Source organism: Oryctolagus cuniculus, chromosome 13 (genome assembly GCF_964237555.1).
Source record: "Oryctolagus cuniculus chromosome 13, mOryCun1.1, whole genome shotgun sequence".
In the NCBI taxonomy this organism is placed as follows: domain Eukaryota; kingdom Metazoa; phylum Chordata; class Mammalia; order Lagomorpha; family Leporidae; genus Oryctolagus; species Oryctolagus cuniculus.
In genome coordinates this window covers 67,244,138-67,270,147 of record NC_091444.1, presented here as the reverse complement: position 1 = coordinate 67,270,147, position 26,010 = coordinate 67,244,138, and the positions used below count along the sequence as shown (strand labels likewise).

Sequence of the window (26,010 nt, the reverse complement as noted above, 5' to 3'; positions counted from 1 at the left end):
GTAAAGACAACCCAAGTGCTTGGGCTCCAAACCCACATGGGAGACCGGGAAGATGCTCATGGTTCCAGGCTTCAGATCAGCCCAGCTCTGGCCATTTGGGGAGAGAACAAGCAAATGGAAGATACGTCTCGCTCTCCCTCTCGCTCTCCCTCTCAGCGCCTCTGCCTCTCTGTAACTCTGCCTTTCAAATAAATACATAAAAATCTTTCAAAAAATTTAAAATCTTTGATACCTCATTTTCTCATCTATCTAACTACAATATTTTCTTCATACTGTAGCATTCAGCATGAAGGCTAACAAAGATATTTAAATTGTAGTTTCAATGCCTTGAAGCTAAGGTGGTTTTAATACAGAATGGAGAAACAATTTCAGGGACTATCACTGACATGACATTAAGATTTAAAGAGTCTTGAGAAAAAATCAAATTCATTGTATTTCCATGCATTAAAATGAAAAGCATAGGGGCCGGCATTGTGGCACAGTGGGTAAAGCCGCGCCTGCACAGATGCCAGCATCCCATATAGTCACTGGTTCAAGACTCCATTTCCCATCCAGCTCCCTGTTAATGTGCCTAGAAAGCAGCCGAGGATGACCCTAGTGCTCGGGTTCCTGCACCCACATGGGAGATCTACAAGAAGCTCCTGGTTCCTGGATTTCACCTGGCCTAGCCCTGGATGGAAGATTGATCGATCAATCGATCAATCGATCGATCTCTCTCTCCCCACCCCCATTTCTTCCTCTCTCTGTGTAACTCTGACTTTAAATAAATGAATTGTTGAAAAAAATTATAAGCTGAGAAAATGTATGTCATGTCAAAGAAACTATCACATATTTAAAGCCTTCAAAATTATGGAAACTAATCCTGGTCTACGGCTTACTTTCTGTATTTATTAGTCCTAATGGTGAACAGATTATATTCTGAAGATGAGAAAAAACTAATGAAATACAACCAAATATTATTAACATAATCATATTACTAGAAACAGCAAGGGCTATGAAGAAACCCACATCTTTTACTATAAAAGAAACACTCTAAGTACAGAAGCAAGCAAGAAAATTTTACAGTAAAAAAGCAAGTCTGGTATTAAAGCTGGAATCTAATATTTATACATAGAAAGTCATAAAATGTAACTCATTCCTTCAGTATACACTTACTGAGTGTCAACTGAGACTTTTTTTTCTACCAAATATAGAGGAAAAGAAAACCCAGAGGATAGAGATGAAAGGTTCTTACATCAAAGACTTTCTTCCTCCTGACACCATACTCGATTCTTGTCACACCAGACCCCAAGATCTGAGGACACCACGGAACTGCTAAAAATATTTCTTTCTTAACATTCTTGCCACCTATAGTCATCATTCGAAACTTAAGTTTCTCCTGTCATAATGTATCTTCTTTCTTCATCTGCACACCACTGTATATTTTCTCTTAATAAAACCAAAATTCCATGGATTGCTTCCCTTTCAATGTTTCAATCTGCCTTACTGAAACTCTTGCATGGTAAACAAACCTCCCTGAGACAGAACTGAAAACAATTAACAAAAAAGTATTTCTAGACTCCTTGCCTGCTAAAATGAGTTCTGGCTTTGACTCCTTATATGCTTCCCCTATCTTGGCCTCAGAAATAAATGACTTGCTACTAGCAGAGCCAGCACTGTGGCATAGTGGGCTAAGCCTCCACCTGCGGCGCCAGCATCCCACATGGGTGCCAGTTCGTGTCCAGCTGCTGCTCTTCCAATCCAGCTCTCTGCTACGGCCTGGGAAAGCACTGGAAGATCGTCCAAATATTTGGTTTCCTGCACCCTCATGGGAGACGAGAAGCAGCTCCTGACTCCTGGCTTCAGGATGGCCCAGCTCTGGCCATTGTGGCCATTTGGGGAGTGAACCAGCAGAGGGAAGATCTTTCTCTTTGTCTCTTTCTCTCTCTAACTCTACCTCTCAAATAATTAAATAAATCTTAAAAAAAATTTAGCTAGTGGGAAAGGGAACAGAACACACAAAATCCTCGAGAGAAAGAAAATGAGTTGAAAATGGACCATCCTTGCAGTTGGATTGTGGTGTTAGGGAACAGGAGATGTGGAGATATAATAACCTCACATGGGAACAAAACTCTGCGTTATCCAATGAACATCGCCATATATAATTTATATAGAGAGAGTAACTTCAATTCACACATTCCTCCACTCAATTTAACAACAGAGCAATTAATGTGAAGTTCTAGCCTACAGTTTTAAAACAATTCTGACTAGAATTTTATATTAAAAAAGCATCATGAAACAACATGAAGTGTATCACTGTCTATTCTATTTAAATTTTGTAAACACTGTTTTAACCCACTAAATTGATTTTATGACTCTCTAATGGGTTACAACCTACAATTTGATAAACATATTATACTCCCCAAGAATGTAAGTGATATAAAGACAAGTAATACAATTACATTGTTGGAATACCTGGATCTGGCCTGAAATGTGATAAACATCCCTCACCAGCCACCCCAACAACTATTACAGTGTTACATAAACCATGTAATTTTATTTTAGCTAAAGGTAGCAGAGTTCATGCCACATAAACCTCTTAAGATGTCAAAAAATTGGAGATATGAACATATATGTTAGTCATACAACAGCAGTACTAAATGTATGTAAAGCTAAAATAAGATGAGAAAGATAGATGAATTTCAACTGAGAATTCTCTGAAAGTGACTATTTCAAGATACAGAAGCTGTACACAATTTTAAAGAATTAACCAGACTTCCGGGCTGCTGTTGTGCAGCAGGTAAAGCCGCTGCCTACAGGACCAAATCCCACATGGGCACTGATTCGTGTCCTGGCTGCTCTACTTCCAAACCAGCTCTCTGCTGTGGCCTGAGAAAGCAGTAGAAAGTGGCCCAAATGTGTGGTGTGGGAGACCCAGAAGAAGCTTCTGGCTCCTGGCTTCAGATTGGTGTAGTTCTGACCATTGTGGCCACCTGGAGAATGAACCAGCGATGGAAGACCTCTCTCTCTCTCTCTGTCTCTGTCTCTAACTCTTTCAAATAAATAAATCTTTAAAAAAATTAACCAGACTCCAACAGCAACAAGGAAGGAGAAATGCGACTGGTATTAGTAGTAAAATAAGCAGGGCCGGTGCCATGGGGCAGTAGGTTAATCTTCTGCCTGTGGCGCCGGCATCCCATATGGGTGCCAGTTCTGGTCCTGGCTGCTCCTCTTCCCATCCAGCTCTCTGCTATGGCCTGGGAAAGCAGTGGAAGATGGCCCAAGTGCTTGGGTCCCTGCACTCACATGGAAGACCAGGAAGAAGCACCTGGCTCCTAGCTTTGCATCGGAGCAGCTCTGGCCGTTGCTGCCATTTGGGGAGTGAAGCAATGGAAGGAAGACCTTTCTCTCTGTCTCTCCCTCTCACTGACTGTAACTCTACCTCTCAAATAAATAAAAATCTTTAAAAAATAGTAAAATGAACAATAAAAATAATGGCAAAATGGAGGGCAGACATTTAGCCTACTAGTTTAGATGCTTGTGGCTCATATCACATGCCTGTGTTCAATTTTCAGTGTAAGTTCCCATCTGTATGGGAGACCTGGATTGAGTTCCCAGTTCTCAGCAATGGCCCTCACCCAGTCCTAATTAGTTCAAGCATTTGGAGGTAAAATGCAGATGGGAACACCCTCTCTCTCTCTGCCTGTGTGTGTGTGTGTGTGTGTGTGTGTGTGTGTGTTCCTATGCCTTTTAAACAAACATTATTACATAATTATAATATTCTTATTTAAATAAGATTTTTAAAGGCTTATTTATTTATTTGAAAGTCAGAGTTACAGAGAGAGAAGTAGAGACAGAGAAAGAAAGAAATTTTCCATCCATTAGCATGCTGGTTAATACCCCAGGTGACCACAAAGGCAGGGCTGCGCTAATCCAAAGCCAGGAGCCAGGAGTTTCTTCTGGGTTTCCCACCGGGGTGGCAGATGCCCAAGTACTTGGGCCATCTTCCACGGCTTTTCTCAGACCATTAGCAGGGAGCTGGATTGAAAATGGATCAGTTGGGACATGAACCAGCACCCAAATGGGATGCTAGCAATGCAGGCAGCAGGCAGTTATGCACTACACCACAAGGCTAGCACCAACAAGTTATTTTGTTTTGTTTTGTTTTTTTAAATAAAGGCAAAATGTTACCAAGCACAGAGTACATTCAACAATGCAGGGTATTCCACTTGCACTGAAACAAGATCTGTGGTTACACACAGTATTTCTGATATTTACTTTAAAAAAAAAAGTCAAATACCATATTTTATATTATAGACCATTTCCCTCCACCAACACCCCTTCCTTCATTTTCCATGGTGCCTCTGACCATTTCCATTCATTTTCTTCTTCCTGACTATCTCTACTTCTGTCTTCTCAAGAATACTTGTTCTGACATTTAACATGCAATGTTTAATTATTCTCACTTTTCCTTTTATTCATTGCTATTCACAACTTTTTCTCAAAGGGGCCAAATAGTTTAGGCTTGAAGGGACAGAGCAAAATATAAGACATTAGGAGTTACTTTATGAGGGGTTCTTCAAAAGATTCATAGGAAATGGGCATTATGAAAAAAATTTTGTATGGTTTCAATTATTTTTACAAAAAATAAATTTGTCTTTTAATTCTACAAAACAACTGTGAAGCGTCTTCATATGATAAGAGAGAAAACAAATTTCCACACATTTCCCTGGTTTTACAATGAATCACTGATGCTTTTCTTAATATTCTCAATTATTTGAGTAACTGTTCCTATCAAAAGGCTAATAGTCTATTTTCTCTGGACACATTTATTCGGCTGCTAAAATAAAACATGATTTAATTAAGTAAACATTGGTAATTGGCTGTTGAAGCCTAACTAATGAACTACTCAGAAACTTACTACAGTAGCAGACTCCTTTTCAATTTTTTTTTTCTGAAGAAATTCAGCTATAAGATCATCAGTTTCAACTGTTCTAGTTTTTCTGATCGCTGCTTTCCATCAGTTGAAAATGTGAGATGTATGCCTAATCAGGCAAAGCAGATGGAGCCTGAATTGATTCTGAATTTGTCTCATTCCCTTTATGAGAATGCAAAATTAAGAAGAGAGCTACTGTCTTACTCACCACCGAATCGCCAGGATCTAGAGAAGAGCACCTAACAAATAGCACATATCCAGTAAACATTTTACAAATGAAGGGAAAATGTCCTATTCATTTTTATACCTCAGTTTTTAGTGCAGTGTCTAGCACATAGCAGGATCCCAACACATATGTGCTAAAACATAAACCTGAAATAAAAACTGGGGTCAGACAATGAATAGCGTTTAATAATAGGGTAAGAAGTTGTATACAAGTGTGGCAGATATATTCTTTTCCTATTCACTTGTTTATCTTATCATTCTTATTTATTTTGAACTGCCAGTAGCAATAATATTTTGATTTCCTCTCATGCTCTTTTCCAACTTTTATGAAGCAGTTTATGATGTCACCATACGAAAACATAGGCCATAGGTTTTAAATGTGGGCTCTATTTAACACAGTACATGACAACTCTGAAAAATATTTCACATTCTAAAAAGCAATCGAATGCTATGAATAAAATATACTGAAGAAATCCTGAAAATAAAAAGCCCTGAACACATTCTATAGAATTTAGCTGACAGATATTAAGTGTTTGGATTTAGTTTTGATTTTCTCATAAAAACACACAAAATAAACTTCAATGAGATCTCAAATTACTTAAGGAAAAATATCACATCTTATCCTCTGCAGTACAGTGATTTTCTATTTAAATTCTATATTTAAACAATGCTTTTGAGACAATAATGCTAAATTCTGCAAACAAATTGATAAGGACAGAAAGTCATATTAAAATGATTCTTACTAAGTTATTATCATCCTGGAAAGCATAGTGTAATGTTGTAATCCATTTATTGTCTCCATTCACTAACACATCCCTTTCTTCACGAAAGCATGCTGTCTGGAAAAGGAAAAGAAAATGTTTCAGAAAACACTAGATATTAAGACTAGGAAATATACAATGCAAACAATTGCTTACTACATTTATTATATTGTTTCTGTTAAGAAAGAAGAATATCTACCATATACCATGACTTTTCACTCACTCAAGTTTCCAAGCAACCTCATAAACTACTAAAACAGCATATTTAACAAAAATATTTTATATGAAAACCATTATTAGGGTTCAAAATAATCAGAAAAGTGCAAAAAATTTCATAAACAACCACAGACTACCTATCATCCAGATAATACAAACAATAAAGAATGCCATCTGTGTGACCAGCATAGTGGCATAGTGCATAAAGGCATTGCCTGCAATGCTGGCGTCCCACATGTGCGCCAATTCATGTCCCAGCTACTCCACTTCTCATCCAGCTTCCTGATAATATGGCTGGGAAAGCAGCAAAAGATGGCCCAAGTATTTGGGCCCCTGCATCCATGTGGGAGACCCAGATGAAGCTCCTGGCTTCAGCCTGGCTCAGTCCCGGCCTTTGCAGCAACCTGGGGAGTAAACCAGCAGATGGAAATCTATCTCTGCGTGTCTCCCTCTCTCTCTTTCAAACAAATAAATATAATCTTTTATTTAAAATGCCATCTTTAATTCTGATTTTTTTAATATATTTTATTTGAAAAGCAGAGTACACAGAGAGGGGAAAAGACAGAGAGTGCTCTCCCATGACCGGTTTACTCTCCAATTGTGCACAGCTGTCAGGGCTATACCAGCCTAAAGCCAGGAGCCCAGAACTCCAATCAATCCCCCGGGTGGGTAGCAGAGACTCAAGTACTTGAGCCATCATCTGCTGCTTCCCACAATGCCTTAGCAGGAAGCTGGACTGGAAGCAGAGTAAACAAGACTAGAACAAGCACTCAGACATGAGATGCAGAGATCTGTCTCAAAATGTGGTTTAACTCATTGGCCCATAACACCTGCCCCTGTCCTTTATTTTATTTATTTATTTTAAAAATTTATTGGGGCGGCACTGCAGCGCAGTGGGTTAAGTCCCCGCCTGTGGTGCCGGCATCCCATATGGGTACCAGTTCTCGTCCTGGCTGCTCCTCTTCCAATCCAAATCTCTGCTATGGCCTGGGAAAGCAGTGGAAGATGGACCAGGTGCTTGAGCCCCTACACCCATGTGGGAGACCTAGAAGAAGCTCCTGGCTCCTGGCTTTGGATCGGCACAGCTCTGGCCACTGTGGCCATTTGGGGAGTGAACCAACGGAAGGAAGACCTGTCTCTCTCTCTTTCACTGTCTATAACTCTACCTCTCAAATAAATAAATCTTAAAAAAAAAATCATTCATTTTATTTGAAAGGCAAAGTTAGAGAGGCAGAGGCAGAGAGATAGAGGTCTTCCATCTGCTGGTTTACTTCCCAGACGGCCACAACAGCCGTTGTGTTACCGATCCAGAGCCAGGAGTCAGGAGCGAGGAGCCAGGAGCTTCTTCTGGGTATCCCATGCGGGTGCAGGGGCCCAAGGACTTGGGCCTTCTTCCACTGTTTTCCCATGCCATTGCAGAGAGCTGGATCAGAAGTGGAGCAGCCAGGACTCAAACCGGCACCCATATGGGATGCCAGTACTGTAGGCGGCGGTTTTGCCCACCATACCACAGTGCTAGCCCCCATGCTTTTATTTTTAAAGAAATAAGGTATAAGTACTCACAGTAGCCTTCCTAATCCTGTCTCATTCTAGTGCCCTGATATAATCAAAATTTTGAAAATAATTACTCGATCACATGCTTCCATCACAAAGATGGGTGTAAAATTTTATATCACTGCTCTTTCAGCTGCCAGTCACAGTTACAAGTGCCAACTGATCATTTTTTTATGCAGTTGCTGGATACCTGAACTTCCTGTTTGAATGTCTCCTTGCCCATTTTCTTTAATGGATTTTTTTCTTATAGCTTTGTGGAAGTTTTAATTTAGCATCAGAATATGTTGCCATTGTTATAAAAATGTATCTGGAAAACCATAAATGTACAAATAAAAATATAAAATATTTTGCATAATTCATTAATACATTACCTTAGATTTTTTTTCATTAAAAAACAAAAATTAACAATATGGCAGAAACTTCAAAAAGAACTGAAAAGTACAATAGAAAGTAAAAGTCTTGGAGCCAGTGTTGTGGCATAACAGGTTACACAGCCACCTGTAATGCTGGCATCCCATATGGGTGCCAGTTTGAATCCTGGCTGATCCACTTCTGATCCAGCTCCCCACTAATGCTCCTGGGAAAAGCAGCAGCAGATGCCCAAGTACTTGGGCCCCTGCATCCACTTAGGATACCCAGATACAGTTCCAGGCTCCTGACTTTTACCTGGCCCAGCCCCAGGTGGTTGCAGTCATTTCAGGAATGAACCAGCAGATCTCTCTCTCTCTCTCTGACTCTGCCGTTTAAATAAAAAAATCAATGGAAGAGAAGAGAAGAGGAGAGAGGAGAGAGAGGGGAGGGGAGGAGAGGAGAGGAAAGAAAGTATGTGTGTGTGTGTGTGTGTGTGTGTGTGTGAGAGAGAGAGGGAGAGAGGGAGGGAGGGAGGGAGGGAGGGAGGGAGGGAGAGAGAGAGAGAGAGAGAGAGAGAGAGAGAGAGAAAGAAAGAAAGAAAGAAAGAAAGAAAGAAAGAAAGAAAGAAAGAAAGAAAGAAAGAAAGAAAGAAAGAAAGAAAAGAAAGAAAGAAAGAAAGTCGGTCTCTCAGAATCACGCCAAGTTTCACTGACCCATTATTACATCCAGAGTTATCACCATGAACTCCGTTTAGTATCTTCTCAGAAACTATCTGCTTACATAAGTGTGCATGCACACACACTCACTCATGTGATATCCCACCTTTCTTTTCTTTACACAAGTAAGATCATAGTGCTCTGAGTTTTTTCCCCCAGTAATAATACATTTGAATATCTTTCCAACTCAGTACACAGAAACCTATCTAAATTTTCTTAATTATACCATATCCCATACATAGTGAAAATATGTATCATCACACAGTACACCATATAAAGCAGGTACTTCATCATTATTTTCCATAAGAGAAAAAGCCATGACATACAAAGCAATTAATCCTGATATGCAATTAGTTCTAATATTCTCCATTTGTGTGCATGTGTGTGTGTACTTATATATATCCATAATTTTACTTGGCCAAATAGAATTCCCAAAGCCAGACATTAAGACATTACAACAAAAAAAGCTTACAGTTCACTTGTCAATTAGATTATCAAAATATATATATAACTTTTTAAAATTTTATTTACTTATTTTGAAAGTCAAAGTTAGAGAAGAGAAGAAGAGACAGAGAGAGGAAGATCCTCCATCTACTGGTTCACTCCCCAGATAGCCATAATAGCCAGGGCCTGGAACTCCATCCTGGTCTCCTACATGGATGGGAGGGCTCAAAGCAGTTGGAACATCTTCCACAGCCTTCCCAAGCACATTAGCAGGGAGCTGGATAGAGAGAGAAACATCCAGGAGTCGAATTGGCACTCACGTAAGATGCTGGCATCGCTGGCAACAGCTTTACCGGCTACACAACAATGTCATCCACAATATGCATTAGAGGTATGCTTGTGGAGCAGCAGTTAAGACACCACTTGGGATGCCGGCATCATATATTGAAGTGTGTGGTTTCAATTCCTCGTTCTGCTTCCAATGGACATCCTGGGAGGCAGTGATAGCTCTAAAGCTTAGGTCCCTGCCACCCCCTGGTTTTTGGAAGCACTTAAATAAACCAGCTGGTGTAATGTATTTTCTTCTTTCTTTCTCTCTCTCTCTCTCTCCCCGCTCTACCCTCTCTCATTCTGCCATTTTAAAAAACTTAAAGAAATAAACCAGGACCGGCACTGTGGCTCACTACACTAATCCTCTGCCTGTGGCGCCGGCACTGTGGAGGCGCCAGATTCTGTCCCAGTTGCCCCTCTTCCAGTCCAGCTCTCTGCTATGGCCCGGGAGTGCAGTGGAGGATGGCCCAGGTCCTTGGGCCCTGCACCTACATGGGAGACCAGGAGGAAGCACCTGGCTCCTGGCTTCAGACTGGCGCAGCGCCAGGCGTCGCGGCCACTTGAGGGGTGAACCAACGGAAAAAGGAAGACCTTTCTCTGTCTCTCTCACTGTCCACTCTGCCTGTCAAAAAAATTAAAAAAAAAAAAAAAAGAAATAAACCAAAGGAAATATATATATATATATATATATATACACACACACACACACACAACATCTGGGGAAGGTGAGTATTTGGGTTAGAAATGAAAGTGCTATTTGGGATGCCACATTCCCATACTGGAATTCCTAGGTTTGAATCCTGCCTCCATTCCCAATTCCAGCTTCTTCCTCATGCACACCCTAGGAGGTAGCAAGGAATACAGCATTTGGAAAGTGACCTAGCAGGTATGAGATCTCTATCTCTCTGCCTTTCAAATAAATAAAATCAATAAATAAAAAAATTTTTTTAAACTTTTATTTAATGAATATAAATTTCCAAAGTACAGCTTATGGATTACAATGGCTCCCCCCCCCCATAACGTCCCTCCCACCCGCAACCCTCCCCTTTCTCTCTCCCTCTCCCCTTCCAATCACATCAAGATTCATTTTCGTTTCTCTTTATATACAGAAGATCAGTTTAGCATACATTAAGTAAAGATTTCAACAGTTTGCTCCCACACAGAAACATAGTGAAAAATACTGTTTGAGTACTAGTTATAGCATTAAATCTCAATGTACAGCACACTAAGGACAAAGATCCTACATGAGGAGTAAGTGCACAGTGACTCCTGTTGTTGACTTAACAAACTGACACTCTTGTTTATGGCATCAGTAATCACCCTAGGCTCTTGTCATGAGCTGCCAAGGCTATGGAAGCCCCCTGAGCAATAAATAAAAAATTTAAATGAGCAACATTATGCTTTGGTTTGCTTTGTGAAAAACAATCACTTGACATACTATTACTATTAAGTCCTGTTTTATAATTTAAGTGACCTGAGCTCGTAGTTTACTACTAACATTTGAGAGGTTATAAAAGCTCTAAGAGCCTGGGAGCCTCCCTTCTTCCAGTTTTATCTTACTATGATAGCTATCTGAAATTTTACACTTTCCAGCTAGCATCTAATAAATATCCATTATTTCATTTGATTGATGTCTCCAAACTAAAAACTCTAAGACCAGTCAAGACAACTGATTTTCAGTTCTAACCCACACTAAGTGGTTGAGTAAAAAAATTAATTTTTAAAAATGATTATAAACTATTTGATACAAAGTTCAAACATACACAAAAGTAGAGAGCATCATATAACAACCCTCTCTCCCACTGTATGTATCATTCAACTTCAACAATTATGCTGTTGATCAATACTGTTTCATCTATACCCTCACTCATTACTACCATCTGTTAGCTTCAAGTACATGTGTGAGTGCACATACATAACATTTTAAGGCCAATCTCAGATATCATATGGTTTATCCTTACATATTTAGCAAATAAGGTATTAATATAATGCCTCAGGTACTGAGCAAGACACAATCTACTCTATTTGCTTCAAATATCACACTGTCCTCCATTAGTTGTCACAATTTGCAGTTGCTGGCGTGTGTTCTACAGGCATATAGGGGGTAAAACCCAGAAGTGCTGCTAAGCAACCTCTAATGCACAGGACAGCCCCTACAACAAAAAATCATTCTGTCCCAAATGTCAAATACTGTCCCTACTGAGAAATGCTGTTCCAAATAACTATTAACCAAACCATGATGCCTGCACATCCTGGGGTACATAAAAGTGTTCTAGTGATTCAAAAAGTTATAGTAGGGGCCAGCACTGTGGTGTAGCAGATAAAACCGCCACTTTAACACCAGCATTCCATCTTGAAGCGAGTTTAAGTAACGGCTGCTCCACTTCCAATCCAGCTCCCTGTTATCGCACCTGGGAAAGCAGTGGAAGATGGCCCGAGTACGTGGGCCCCTGCACCCATCTGGGAGACCCAGAAGAAGCTCCTGCTTTCGGGCTTCAGACTGGCCCAGCTCCCGCCATTTTGGCCATTTGAGGAGTGAACCAGATGGTGGAAGACTTTCTAACTCTTTGTTTCCAATAAATAAAATCAATCTTTTAAAACAAAAAAAGGCTGCAGTAACATCAACTTTAACTACCTTTCATGAACAAACTGACCAAGTTCCTGGTGTTTGTTTTTTTTTTTTTTTAATTTTCTTCCTTTAAAAACAGGGTATTTGAAATGGTGCCTGCTCTTAGTCAAAGCAAAAATTATGTTTGGGATTGCATCAAATTGAGAAGTTTCTGTACTGCAAAAGAAACAGTTCAGGAAAGTGAAGAGGCAACCGATAGAATGGGAAAAAATATTTGCAAACTATGCAACTGATAAAGGATTCATAACCAGAATCTACAAAGAAATCAAAAAACTCCACAACATCAAAACAAACAACCCACTTAAGAGATGGGCCAAGGACCTCAATAGACATTTTTCAAAGGAGGAAATCCAAATGGCCAACAGACACATGAAAAAATGTTCCAGATCACTAGCAATCAGGGAAACGCAAATCAAAACCACAATGAGGTTTCACCTCACCCCGGTTAGAATGGCTCACATTCAGAAATCTACCAACAATAGATGCTGGAGAGGATGTGGTGGAAAAGGGACACTAATCCACTGCTGGTGGGAATGCAAACTGGGTTAAGCCACTATGGAAGTCAGTCTGGAGATTCCTCAGAAACCTGAATATAACCCTACCATTCAACCCAGCCATACCCACTCCTTGGAATTTACCCAAAGGAAATTAAATTGGCAAACAAACAAGCTGTCTGCACATTAATGTTTATTGCAGCTCAATTCACAATAGCTAAGACCTGGAATCAACCCAAATGCCCATCAACAGTATGGGACATGTACTGTATAGAATACTTTACAACAGTCAAAAACAATGAAATCCGGTCATTTGCAACAAGATGGAGGAATCTGAAAAGTATTATGCTGAGTGAATTAAGCCAGTCCCAGAGGGTCAAATATCATATGTTCTCCCTGATCAACGACAACTAACTGAGCACCAAAGGGGAAACCTGTTGAAGTGAAATGGACACTATGAGAAACAGTGACTTGATCAGCTCTTGTCCTGACCGTTGATGTACAATGTAATACTTTATCCATTTTAGTATTTTTTTTTTGTTCTAGTACTATTGGTTGAACTCTGTAATTAACACACAATTATTCTTAGGTGTTTAACAGGGATCACTTTTCAGTTAAAATTTAAATATAAGAGTGGGAATAAGAGAGGGAGGAGATGTACAATTTGGGACATGCTCAATCAGACTTGCCCCAAATGGTGGAGTTAGAAACGTGCCAGGGGATTCCAATACAATCCCATCAAGGTGGCATGTACCAATGCCATCTCACTAGTCCCAGTGATCAATTTCTGTTCACAGTTGATCACACTGATAGGTCTGAGTCAAAGGGATCACACAAACAAGACTAGTGTCTGCTAATACTAACTGATAGAATCAAAAAGGGAGAGAATCCATCATGGGAAGCGGGATACACAGCAGACTCATAGAATGGCAGATGTCCTAAATAGCACTCTGCCTCAGAATCAGCCCTTAAGGCATTCGGATATGGCTAAAGAGCCCAAGAGAGTATTTTAGGCATGGAAAGCCAAGACACCTTGGGGAAAAAAAAAAAAAAAAAGAAGAAGAAGAAGAAGAAGAAGAACTAAATGAAAGACCTCTGCGAGTGAGATCCCAGTGGAAAGAATGGGGCCATCAAAGAAGGAGTTACCTTTCTCTGAAGGGAGGAGAGAACTTCCACTTTGACTATGACCCTGTCGGAATAAGATCGAAGTCAGCAAACTCAAAAGGCTTCCATAGCCTTGGCAACTCATGACTAGAGCCTAGAGAGATTACTGACACCATAAACAAGAGTGTCAAATTGTTAAGTCAACAACGAGTCACTGTGTACTTACTTCTTATGTGAGATCTGTCCTTAACGTGTTGTCCAATATGAAGTAATGCTATAACTAGTACTGAAACAGTATTTTACACTTTGTATTTCTGTGTGGGTACAAACTGATGAAATCTTTACTTAATATATACTAAATCGATCTTCTGTATATAAAGGTAATTGAAAATGAAGCTTGATGTGAATGGAATGGGAGAGGGAGCAGGAGATGGGAGGGGTGCAAGTGGGAAAGAAACTATGGGAGGGGAAAGCCATTGTACTCCATAAACTGTACTTTGGAAATTTATATTTACTGAATAAAAAGATTAATAAATTCATTCTTCCAATCAAAAAAAAAAAAAAAAAGACAGGGTATTTGAGTCCCTACGAAGGTAAGCAACATGAAGGAGGCTTTACTGGAGATCACAGTTTCCCCAGATTTAATCACTCACTTTCTCAATCCAGTGTTGAATCAAATATTCTGCTTGCCACAGCAAGATTTTTAACCGTTATACAGTTTTATGATTTTTATATTCAATCATATGTTCTTACATTTTATCCTTAATGGACTATTGGGATAAACAGAAATAATAATATATAGGGTGAAATAGAAATAGGGTGAAACAGAATAAGAACTATACATAAATAACAACAATTCTGCAAAGCTGTCATATGAATCTTTATCATATTCATAATGTGCATTCATTAAATTAATCTAATGCAGCAATATTGCATGGATACTGGGAAATGCACTGTAGACTACATACACTTTGGCTTCTCTTATTAGGAATAAAGAGTTCTCTCATCCATAAAGTATCACCTCAAAGAAATTCTTTCAGATACAACTCAATGTTTCTCTTATCTAATATTTGAGGAAGAAAAGCAAAATTTTCTTTTATAATAAACAAATAGAATTTTCACTTATAATGAACAAATATTCCAATGATCAGGTCACATATACAGCAAAGCATCAATTTATTATTTTTTTTATTTTTATTTTTATTTTTATTTTTTTGACAGGCAGAGTGGACAGTGAGAGAGAGAGACAGAGAGAAAGGTCTTCCTTTGCCGTTGGTTCACCCTCCAATGGCTGCCTCCGCTGGCGTGCTGCAGCCAGCGCACAGCGCTGATCCAATGGCAGGAGCCAGGTACTTATCCTGGTCCCCCATGGGGTGCAGGGCCCAAGCACTTGGGCCATCCTCCACTGCACTCCCGGGCCACAACAGAGAGCTGGCCTGGAAGAGGGGCAACCAGGACAGAATCCGGCGCCCCGACCGGGACTAGAACCCAGTGTGCCGGCGCCGCGAGGCAGAGGATTAGCCTACTAAGCCACCGCACTGGCCTCAATTTATTTTTAAGTTTTCCTTTTAACATATAATTGGTGGACAAACCAATAATGAGATAGATACACCACTTTTAAACTTATCTGATACTAAAAATCTTTTAAGATTATCAAAGAGAAATCATTTGATACACAATTGGTAAGTATGTGAGAAAAAAGACACATGCTATGGGCCCCATTTTTATAGAAAACAATTCTTTGAAGCAATAGCTATCAAAGTTTAAATGTATTCTTCCCCTCCCCTAGCTCCCAAACCAAGAACTGTACTAGTAAGGAGTTTAATTTGGTGAATGGATAAGTTCTGGAGTCAACACAACACCCTTAATGTAAAAATCATCCTTAAACTCATTTCAACATCAGAATGCGTGAACACAAACGGGAGTATCTCAGACTAGCTAACAGCAATATTTCTGATAAACAGCACAATATATTCTCTTTGAAAAAAATACATTGCATGTATTTCATGACTGATACAGCTAATTCTGGTGTACTATTTTCTCTGTTCTGAAACCTCCCTTTGCCAAACACACAAAATTAAATTTGGTGAAATAATTTAAATAATTAAACAAGTAATAATTGAATGGATCGATAGTTTGACCTTACTAAGAATTCCTCTTTTGGATAAATTCACGTAAGTATTGCAAAACACACACACAAAGAATTTTCATTGAACATGCTTTATCACAGTAAAAATAATGAAACAATCTAAATGCCCATCAACCTTAAAATACTTAAGACTCTTACCTCAGCTCTCTTCAGCATTTCCCATTTATTTAGTATTTTCATGGCAAATACCTTATCTGCATTTTTCAATTTTACTACGGCAACCTATAAAACATAAAGGAAATGCAACTTTTAAAATGTAGTAAATATACTTTTTTTAGTTACCCATTTTCCTTTTTCCTGTCTGTAAAGAAAAACACCAATTATCAATTATTTCAATTCAGTTCAAATTCTAAGATCCTAAATTAAACAATGTTGTGAGGTAAAAAGTTGCATCAGCCAACATTCGCCAAACCAGTAATTTTATTTGTGAACATCCTCCTTTCCAAGTTTTCTGCTCTGGAACTTAAACTCAACAGCTACTGTTACTAAGAAATTGACCGATATGCACAACATGAAAGAACTAGAGCTTATTAAATAATGCATGCCAAATTCCCATACGATGCTATAGGAACACCAGCTGCTAAAACAGTATCTTCTGTACAGGGCATAACTGACAGAAAAGAAACTGAACATGATCCCATTTTTCATTCTATATCCTACTACCTACTATACTACAACCCCTAACATACACACACACACCTCCAGAACAATGAAGACTAATAGTTTTATAAGTTATAGATTTCAGATATCCCTTCCAAGAAGAAAATTGAACTAATATTTCTGTATATTTCAGAAAAAATATCAAATACAAGCTATCAATTACAAGTAAAACCTCATAATTACTTTCAACAGATGGACTGTATTTCTGCCTCTACCTTTCTGTTTCCATTTGCCTATATCATCTTCAGGGACCCTCCTGCTAGTTGGATTTGCTGCACGGCTGAGGCTCAACCACAGAAGAGGAGGACAAATATTTAACAACAATGTTTCCTGTTATTGGAGACAGGGGTGGAGAGTACAAATATTACCCTACTACACAGGACAGAAATATATACACACACACACACACACACACAGAGATCTACAAATTGTTCAAATCAGGATGGACAACAGTTTTCAACTTCAGTTCCAAAATCCAAAAAACTGTAATCACACTCATTATAACCATTTATGACTCTTATCAAGAAATGTTCAGTAATATATATATATATTTTAGTTATGTAAACAGTTACAATGACTGTAGTTACAGTTTTTCAATAATTAAAATGGTGCAAAGAAAGAGGAAGTATCCCAATTTCCAATTTAATCACTTCAGTCTTTCTTCACACCTGGAGAAATGGTGGATCCGTTATATTGTTCTTTGTTCCTCATGAACTCATGTTTAAACAAAGGGCGCTGGAAGGGCAGAAATTTAGCCTGATGGTTAAGACGCTGGTTTAGTCACTCTTGCATCCTACATCAGAGTACCTGGGGATAAATCCTAGCTCAGGATCCTGATTCCAGCTCCTGCCAAAACAGCTCCTGGGAGGCAACAGGACAAGGCCCAAGTAATTAGATACCTGCCACCCATGTGGAAGACATGGACTGAATTCCTGGCCCAGTCCAGTTCTGGCTGTTGGAGGCATTTGGGGAGTGACCTAGCAGAAGGGAGTGTTGGCTCTCTCAAACATCGTCTCCCTCTCTCAAAGAAATTTGTTTTTTCACTGAAAAAACAAAAGGGGGTTGTAATAAAAAAGAAGAAAATACTCCAAACATTGTTTCACTAAGATCTCTGGAACAGTGAAAACACAAGTTGAGCTACTCTGTAGGTTCTAAAATCAAATGCTGCACCCTTGGGAGTACACATGGCCACAAAGACAGGTCCACTAGGCAAGGCAAGTCTACACTTGGGAAATAGACATGGAAGGCTATCACTTTTTGCCCTCTCTTGTTCTGATTTAGAGAAGAACAACTAACAGACTCCCACTTCAGCAACTTCCTCTTCTCAGAGAGGAATGAAGCACCCTTAGCACATTCATCAATTAGCACATTCATCAATGTTCTATATGTTTGAGTAGACAGCTATCTGAAGAGAACTACTAGTAGAACTACCCATCAACACATATTAAGTGTGTTCCAAATGCCAGTTACTATGCTGTACACATCCACAATCACATAACCATAATTCTAAAAGCCAAGTTTTTGATAACTCATTTGGTAGCATGTACTGACATCAAGTTACTAACGGCCTTTTTTTTTTTTTAATCTCAGTGTAAACATAAACATGCTTCACTGCAGAAACACAAATGCATTTACTCTGTGGCATCACTCAAAACCTCAAAGGGGTATGAAATAGAGTAGATGTACTAAATTATCTCTAAAATCCACAGTACATGTATTAGAATCATAATTACACTGGATTATACACTGTGCAATAGGAATAATGATGACGATCCCCAGCATTTACTGAACACTCTAACACTTAGCTAGCATGCATTCTGGGGAGTGATGATAGCACAGATTCTGAAGCCAGACACCTGAAGTTTGAATCTTCATTTTGTCATTAGGCATATAACTCTGAGTAGAAAACTTAAGCTAATAGGGCAGGGTTGTGGCATTAACAGGTTGGGCCACAGCCTGCAGTGTGGGCATCCCATAGGGGCACTGATTACAGCTCCGACTGCTCTACTTCTGATCCTGCTCCCTGATGATGTACCTGGGAAAGCAGCAGAGGATGACCCAAGTCCTTGGGCCTCTGCACCCATGTGGAATATCCAGATAAAGCTCCTGGCTCCTGGCTTTGGCCTGGTCCAGCCCCGGCCATTGCAGCCATTTTGGCAGTGAACCAGTGGATGGCAGATCTCTCTTTCTCTTTCTCTCTCTCTCTCTGTAACTCTGCCTTTCAAATAAAAAAAATCTTTGAAAAAGGGATAAAAAAAACCCTTGTGATAATTCAATTTTTTCATCAATACAATGAAATTAATAATAGTACGTACCTTATATTCATATACATGTATTAAAATTTAAAATAATTACCATAAGTATAAAGTGCTTACAACAGGATCTGGTACTTAATAAGCCTTCAGTAAGTTTTAGATAGTACTGTATGCCAAGCACTACATTAAGTACATTATAGCACAATTTTCAAACACTATTTCCACTATCACTAATATATGTAGCAGAGAGTACACTCCTCGGACAGCACTGTGGCACAGCGGGTAAAGCTGCTGCCTGCAGTGCTAATATCCCATATGGGCACCAGTTCAAGTCCTGGCTGTTCCACTTCCAATAAAGCTCTCTGCTATGGCCTGGGAAAGCAGTAGAAGATGGCCCAAGTCCTTGGGTCCCTGCACCCGCATGGGAGACCCACAAGAAGCTCCTGGCTCCTGGCTTCTGATCGGCACATCTCCAGCCATTGCAGCCAACTGGGGAGTGAACCAGCAGATGAAAAACCTCTCTCTCTCTCTCTGCCTCTCCTTCTCTGTGTAACTTTGCCTTTCAAATAAATAAATAAATCTTTTTAAAAAATAAAACAACAGTAGCCACCAACAGTGGTAGTATTAGTGTTGAAAGAAAAAAAATATACCCCTCATTTTCTTCAGCTACAAAAACAGAAATTTTCATTTCTTCAACTTCTTTCTATAATCTTATATGTAAGATATATATATATACATAAAAATATAATTATAAAATACCCTTATATTGAACATGTCTATATACAAAAGAAAACTAACCCACATTATTTACAATGGTATGGTTTTCTTTTTTTTTCTTAAAGATTTATTTCTTTATTTGCAGCAATGGCCAGAGCTGAGCTGATCCGTAGCCAGGAGCCAGGAGCTTCATCTGGGTCTCCCACATGGGTGCTGTGGCCCAAGGACCCGGGCCATCTTCCACTGCTTTCCCAGGCTACTGCAGAGAACTGGATCAGAAGTGGAACAGCCAGGACTCAAAGCAGCACTCATATGGGATACCGGCACTGCAGGCAGTGGCTTAACCCCCTCCGCCACAGTGCCGGACCCAATAGTATGGTTTTCTTTCTTTCTTTTTTTTTATTTGCCAGGCAGAGTTAGACAGTGAGAGAGAGACAGAGAGAAAGGCCAATAGTATGGTTTTCAACAGCAAAATATGGAGACATGTTCTAAAAGGTGAAATCAACTAAAGATGGTTTATCACAAATTAGTAATTACTCAAATGCTTAAAAAAAAGCTGAGGAATGCTATTTAACAGGAAAAATTCACAGTATACTAAATGAAACAAAGAACCTTATTACAATTTGCACACTGATTTTTTTTAAACATGAACATAAAATATGTACCATAAATTTCTATGCTTTATGTATCTTAAGGTAGAGAAACACCAAAACGTTAGAAGACCAAGTATTTCTAGGTGATATGATTTCTACTTGTCTTTCTACATTTTCTATATGGAACATGTAAGATTTCAAGCATGGAATGGGATAGTGGGGAACACCAGCTAATCCTGGTCATAAAATGACTACTAGTTATTAAGGGATTGTAGCATGACTGACAAGGGCCAACATGAGACCTTAGTCTTCAATGTGTGGGAATCAGGAACGCCCTCCTGCTAAAGGAGAGCACACATTCCCAAAACCGTCTTTTAACAGCTTCATAAACTAAAAACTTCTTTAAAATAGAACTTCAGAAAATGTTCTTGAATTATATGAAATGGATGACATGATGAGAAAATAATATAAGACTTACAAAAGATAACATATAATAAAAACTAAACTTGCTTGTCTCCTTTAGTACTAACAAATATTTTCATGTTCATTTCAGCAGAAGACAACAAAGAAAAAGAGGATTCTTTTAGCATTCTGGGTACTATAATTTCAAGAAGCACAGCTAACTAACATACGAAAGTAATACATTAAAATATCCTTTATTGTTTAATCTTACAAAGTGAATCATGGCCTAGAAATTATAAATCTAACACAGCAAAAATATTTATAAAAATAATACATATTTTTTTCAACTCACAGTAAAAGCACTATGATATTATAAAAACATAAACACTACAGAAATAATCAGTATGTGACATATACATGTGGATTAATTCTCAAACACAACTTAAGAATCACCATTCATAGCTACAACCAGTAACACCACACCAAACAGTATTTCAATATTCAGGTTGTTAGAGTTCTGCAAATCTAGTCTTACCTTCAGTATATTCAGAATTCACCATATTTCCGTGTTCCAATCAATTCTAAACTACCATCAGTGCTTGCCTGGGTTGCCCTACCCATCCTCTCTACTTCTACCCTTACCTTTTTTTTTTTTTTTTTTGACAGGCAGAGTGGACAGTGAGAGAGAGAGAAAAAGAGAAAGGAGAGAAAGGTCTTCCTTTGCCGCTGGTTTACCCTCCAATGGCCGCCGCGGCCGGCGCGCTGCAGCCGGCGCACCGCGCTGATCCGATGGCAGGAGCCAGGAGCCAGGAGCCAGGTGCTTTTCCTGGTCTCCCATGGGGTGCAGGGCCCAAGCACCTGGGCCATCCTCCACTGCACTCCCTGGCCACAGCAGAGAGCTGGCCTGGAAGAGGGGCAACCGGGACAGAATCCGGCGCCCCAACCGGGACTAGAACCTGGTGTGCCGGCGCCGCTAGGCGGAGGATTAGCCTAGTGAGCCGTGGCGCCGGCCTTTTTTTTTTTTTTTTTTTTTGTGACAGGTAGAGTTACAAACAGTGAGAGAGAGACAGAGAGAAAGGCCTTCCTTCCATTGGTTCACTCCCCAAATGGCCACTATGGCCAGCGCTGAGCTGATCCGAAGCCAGGAGCCAGGCGCCCTCTCCTGGTCTCCCATGAGGTGCAGGGCCCAAGCACTTGGGCCATCCTCCACTGCACTCCGGGGCCACAGCAGAGAGCTGGACTGGAAGAGGGGCAACGGGGACCAGGAACCCAGCGCCCATATGGGATGCTGGTGCCGCAGGCAGAGCCCTGCCCTTACCTCTTAACAACCTATTTTCAACACTACTGCCACAGTGTTCCCATTTAAATGTAAATCAGATCAAGACACTAGTTTGCTCCAAAACTCCCAATGGATTCCCATGTCTCTGCAAGTCAAAGTAAAAGTTCCTGACAGAACCTAGAAAGCTGACATATTCTGGCCTCCACTTTCCCTGACCTCATAGTCCCCTCCCCTCATTCATTCTGCTCCAGTAGTCACAACAGTCACCTTGCTCAAACCCACCTTTGGGTCCTTGTGCTTACTGTTCCCTAGGCCTGGAATATTCCATCTGTCCACAGCCACACATCTTCCCACCTCACTCACTCACTGAAACACCATTCTTCCGCTTGAGAATTTTCATGCCACTTCTTTGCTTCCTTTTCTCCTTAATGAACTATACACCCATACTTGATTTTATGTATTCTGCTCATTGCTTGCCCCTCTCACTAGACTACAGGCTACTATGACAGCAGGGATTTCTTCCTCACTAGTTGACTAACACATACCTAGTACTTGGGATACTCAGTAAGTGACTGCTAAATAAATGACAGATGATTTATACGCTATGAGGGTATGTACACATAGAAAGTTGTAAACTATTGATATTTTCAGCTCTAAGTATACTATTACACTAATACTGAAACTCAAAAATCAGGCATTACAATAAAAGAAATACAACTGTATATTTTAGGACTTATTAAGTGTCAACAGATTACTCCAGCTCATCCTGCTCCCTTAACAGGTTTTCAAAGTCTGAACTTCCCCATCTGGCCTTTATTATCTTGTGCCCATTACCACGGACTATTACTGTTTCTTTTTCCATCATTTATGATTAATAATAAAATAATAACAGACAACTATTATTTATGGAAAGTTTACTCTGTGTCTGGCACTGGGCTAACCACATTACATATACTACCTCTTTAATCCTTACACCAACCCAAAGTAGGTCCTACAATTACATCATAATGAATTAGTAAACTAAGGTAGGGAGAAGTTAATTAACTTCCAGTCATACAATAAATAATACAACTAGGATATATACTCTGACTACCTGATGACAGACCTAGTGTTCTTTACTTCTGTAAGTAATGAATACCTGTTTAGGTCCTCAAGAGTTCTTCCTACTTACCATGCATATAATTTTGATACCTAGTGACATATTAATGGTGATAATTTTAATATGTGTGGAAAGTACTATTTGTGTTTTTTTAAACTGCTATTAAGTTCTAAATAGTTATTTAAAATATAAAATATATTAAGTCTTTTTAACAAGCAAACTAAAAACATTACAGAGTTTACAAAATAGCTGGAGGTATCCTTTCTATGGAGACAAAATTCATATATGCAGCAGCAACGGTCAAAATCTTTTGAAAATTAGCACAACATGGGCATCAACCAGGCAGGATAGACACCGGCTTTGAAAATAAAATATGCCCACACTAGTGTGTGCTTATGGACTGAAGAACAGCGCCATCAAAGATGAACCATGCAGTGTAATTTCAAATTTCTTTTATTCTCCCATGAATCCCAGAACAGCCAGAGTAAGAGAGATTTTAAAGATGAATGAATGGCTAAAAGTAATTCACCTTTCAGACCCTACAACTAGATTATGCAGACATATACGGCCCTAGTTATAGTAATTAGAGGAAGCAAGCTAATTAAAAGCTTTTGACACCTGAAGCAGGGGTAGCAGGCCAAAGCAGCAAGCTTTCACAACAAGCTCTGAAGCCCAGAAGCCTTGAAGCTGCCGGAGCAAGGCTGGAGCAGGCAGAAGCGGTGAGCCACCAGGAAACTGTGGACAGGCAACACCCAGGGCGTAAGTTAAAGGTTTTCCTGAAAGCAAAAAGGAAAACCCAGCGTTAAGTTAAGCAGTAACTGACAACTGAGTTGTAGAAAGAAGGTTCTTAAATCACAGAGATGCTGAATTTCAATTATATCTTGCTTCTGATAGTTTCCCATGATTTATGTTTTTAAGAGTTACATAAATCATGCTTTTATTTTCATGGTTTTGTTTTTGTATTTTTAAGAAAAAGCATAATTGTAGACATGTTCCTGTAAGATATCCAAGCTAGAGGTGAGTCTATCCATTGGACCTATCTACCTATTTACCAATTTCTGGTAGAATCTAAAACACCTTGAATGAAATAATTATCTCTTTAGGGTCTTCATATTTCTAAATATATTAGCTGATGAACACTACAGGCTATATAAGCCTAGCATATATTTTAATGTGGATGATAATAACTCAGCTTTATAAGCTCATAATCCAGTCCATACTACTTTCCATACAAAATTAATCTTTTTAAAAAAGAATAAATTACCAGCAATCTATTTGTTGTCTTTATTCCATAAACTTTAAGCAATATACATGTAGAGCAACAACAGAGCAAAAAAAGAAAGACATCATCTCACACTAAATCTCAATGCATTAAGTACTCAGATTTCACTCCAGATGTCTTAATTGCACTGGCCTGTGACAAAACAAGATATCCCTATTTGACTAACTACTGGACTGCTGTCTGCTGCCACTCACTCACCAGCCCTGCACCCTTTCTTCAATTCTTCGAAACCTCTGAACTGGAAAGTAATTTGCAGTCCCTTAACTATCGGCTCCCCTTACACTAATGAGCAACCTAAGATAATCATGAACAAGTAATTTTTCAATGCCTTGTCCTTTTTGACAATCCCTTTTATATGTACTGGTACACAAGAATATTTCAGAAAGTTCAAGGAGGGGCAGATATTTAACATAATCACTAAGACACTAGTTAGAATGCTGGTATCCTACATCAGAATATCTGGGTTCAAAACCCAGCTCCAGCTCCCTGTTTCAGCTTCCTGATGATGCAGACCCTGGGAGCCAATAGTGATGGCCCAAGTAGTTGGGTTCTTGCTACCCATTTGGAAGACCTGGATTGCATTTCCAGGTGCAAGCATTTGGGGAAGGAACTAACAGTTGGGAGCAATTTCTTTCTGTCTCTTTGCCTCTCCAAAAAGAAACAAAGCAGGCCAGCGCCGCGGCTCAATAGGCTAATCCTCCGCCTTGCGGCGCCGGCACACCAGATTCCAGTCCCAGTTGGGGCGCCAGATTCTGTCCCGGTTGCTCCGCTTCCAGTCCAGCTCTCTGCTGTGGCCGGGAAGACAGTGGAGGATGGCCCAAGTGCTTGGGCCCTGCACCCACATGGGAGACCAGGAGAAGCTCCTGGCTTCGGATCAGCACAGTGCGCTGGCCGCAGCGGCCACTGAGGGGTGAACTAATGGAAAAGAAGACCTTTCTCTGTCTCTCTCTCACTGTCCACTCTGCCTGTCAAAAAAAAAAAAAAAAAAGGCAAAAAAGGTTAATAAAACATGAAATTAGAAGATAAGCTTATTATGATGTAAAACATTTTCAGCATTTTTTTCACAATGAACATTTTCCATAAACTTTTGAAACATTCTTATGTTCTCTAGGTATTTGTATGATGGCTTCCTTTTTTTTAAGTCAGTGTTCAAAAAAGAGAGAGGGAGGGACAGAGGGAGATATCCACTGGTTCACTCCCTAGATGGCCATAATGGTCAAGAACAGACCAAGCAAAAGCCAGGGGCTTCTTCCTGGTCTCCCATTTGGGTGACAGGGGTCCAAGCACTTGGGTCATCTTCCACTACTTTTCCCAGGCCATCAGCCAAGAGCTAGATTGGAAGTGGTGGAGCCAAGACTCAACCAGAACTCATATGAAATGCTGGTGTCACAGGCAGGAGCTTTACCCACTACACCATAATACTACCTGGATTTGTTTTTTGCAGAGTTCAATCTCAACACCTCAAATCTATCTGTAGTCCCACATTAATTCTTTTATTTTTAAACAGGCAGAGTGGACAGTGAGAGAGAGAGAGACAGAGAAAAAGGTCTTCCTTTGCTGTTGGTTCACCCTCCAATGGCTGCCACGGCCAGCACACCGTGCTGATCTGAAGCCAGGAGCCAGGTGCTTCTCCTGGTCTCCCATACGAGTGCAAGGCCCAAACACTTGGGCCATCCTCCACTGCACTCCCGGGCCACAGCAGAGAGCTGGCTTGGAAGAGGGGCAACCGGGACAGAATCCGGCGCCCCAACCGGGACTAGAACCCGGGGTGCCCGCACTGCAGGTGGAGGATTAGCCTATTGAGCCGTGGCGCCGACCCCCACCATTAATTCTTT

The 26,010-nt window shown here is 39.9% G+C and overlaps 1 protein-coding gene across 20 annotated transcripts in view; it reads right to left on the bottom strand.

Annotated features, from left to right (window-relative positions):
* The window catches only part of CDC42BPA (CDC42 binding protein kinase alpha), a 349,867-nt gene that overhangs the window by 215,904 nt on the left and 107,953 nt on the right, over window positions 1-26,010 (bottom strand). For 19 of the 20 annotated variants that reach the window (XM_051820816.2, XM_070055638.1, XM_070055640.1 and 16 more), the window contains 2 exons: window positions 16,027-16,110; window positions 5,884-5,979 (listed from right to left, as the gene is read on the bottom strand). In XM_051820816.2, the coding sequence (XP_051676776.1) occupies window positions 5,884-5,979; window positions 16,027-16,110 (180 nt within the window). Of the gene's footprint in view, window positions 1-5,883; window positions 5,980-16,026; window positions 16,111-23,511; window positions 23,670-26,010 lie in introns of all 20 variants that reach the window. The other variant, XM_008268140.4, reaches the window with a different exon arrangement.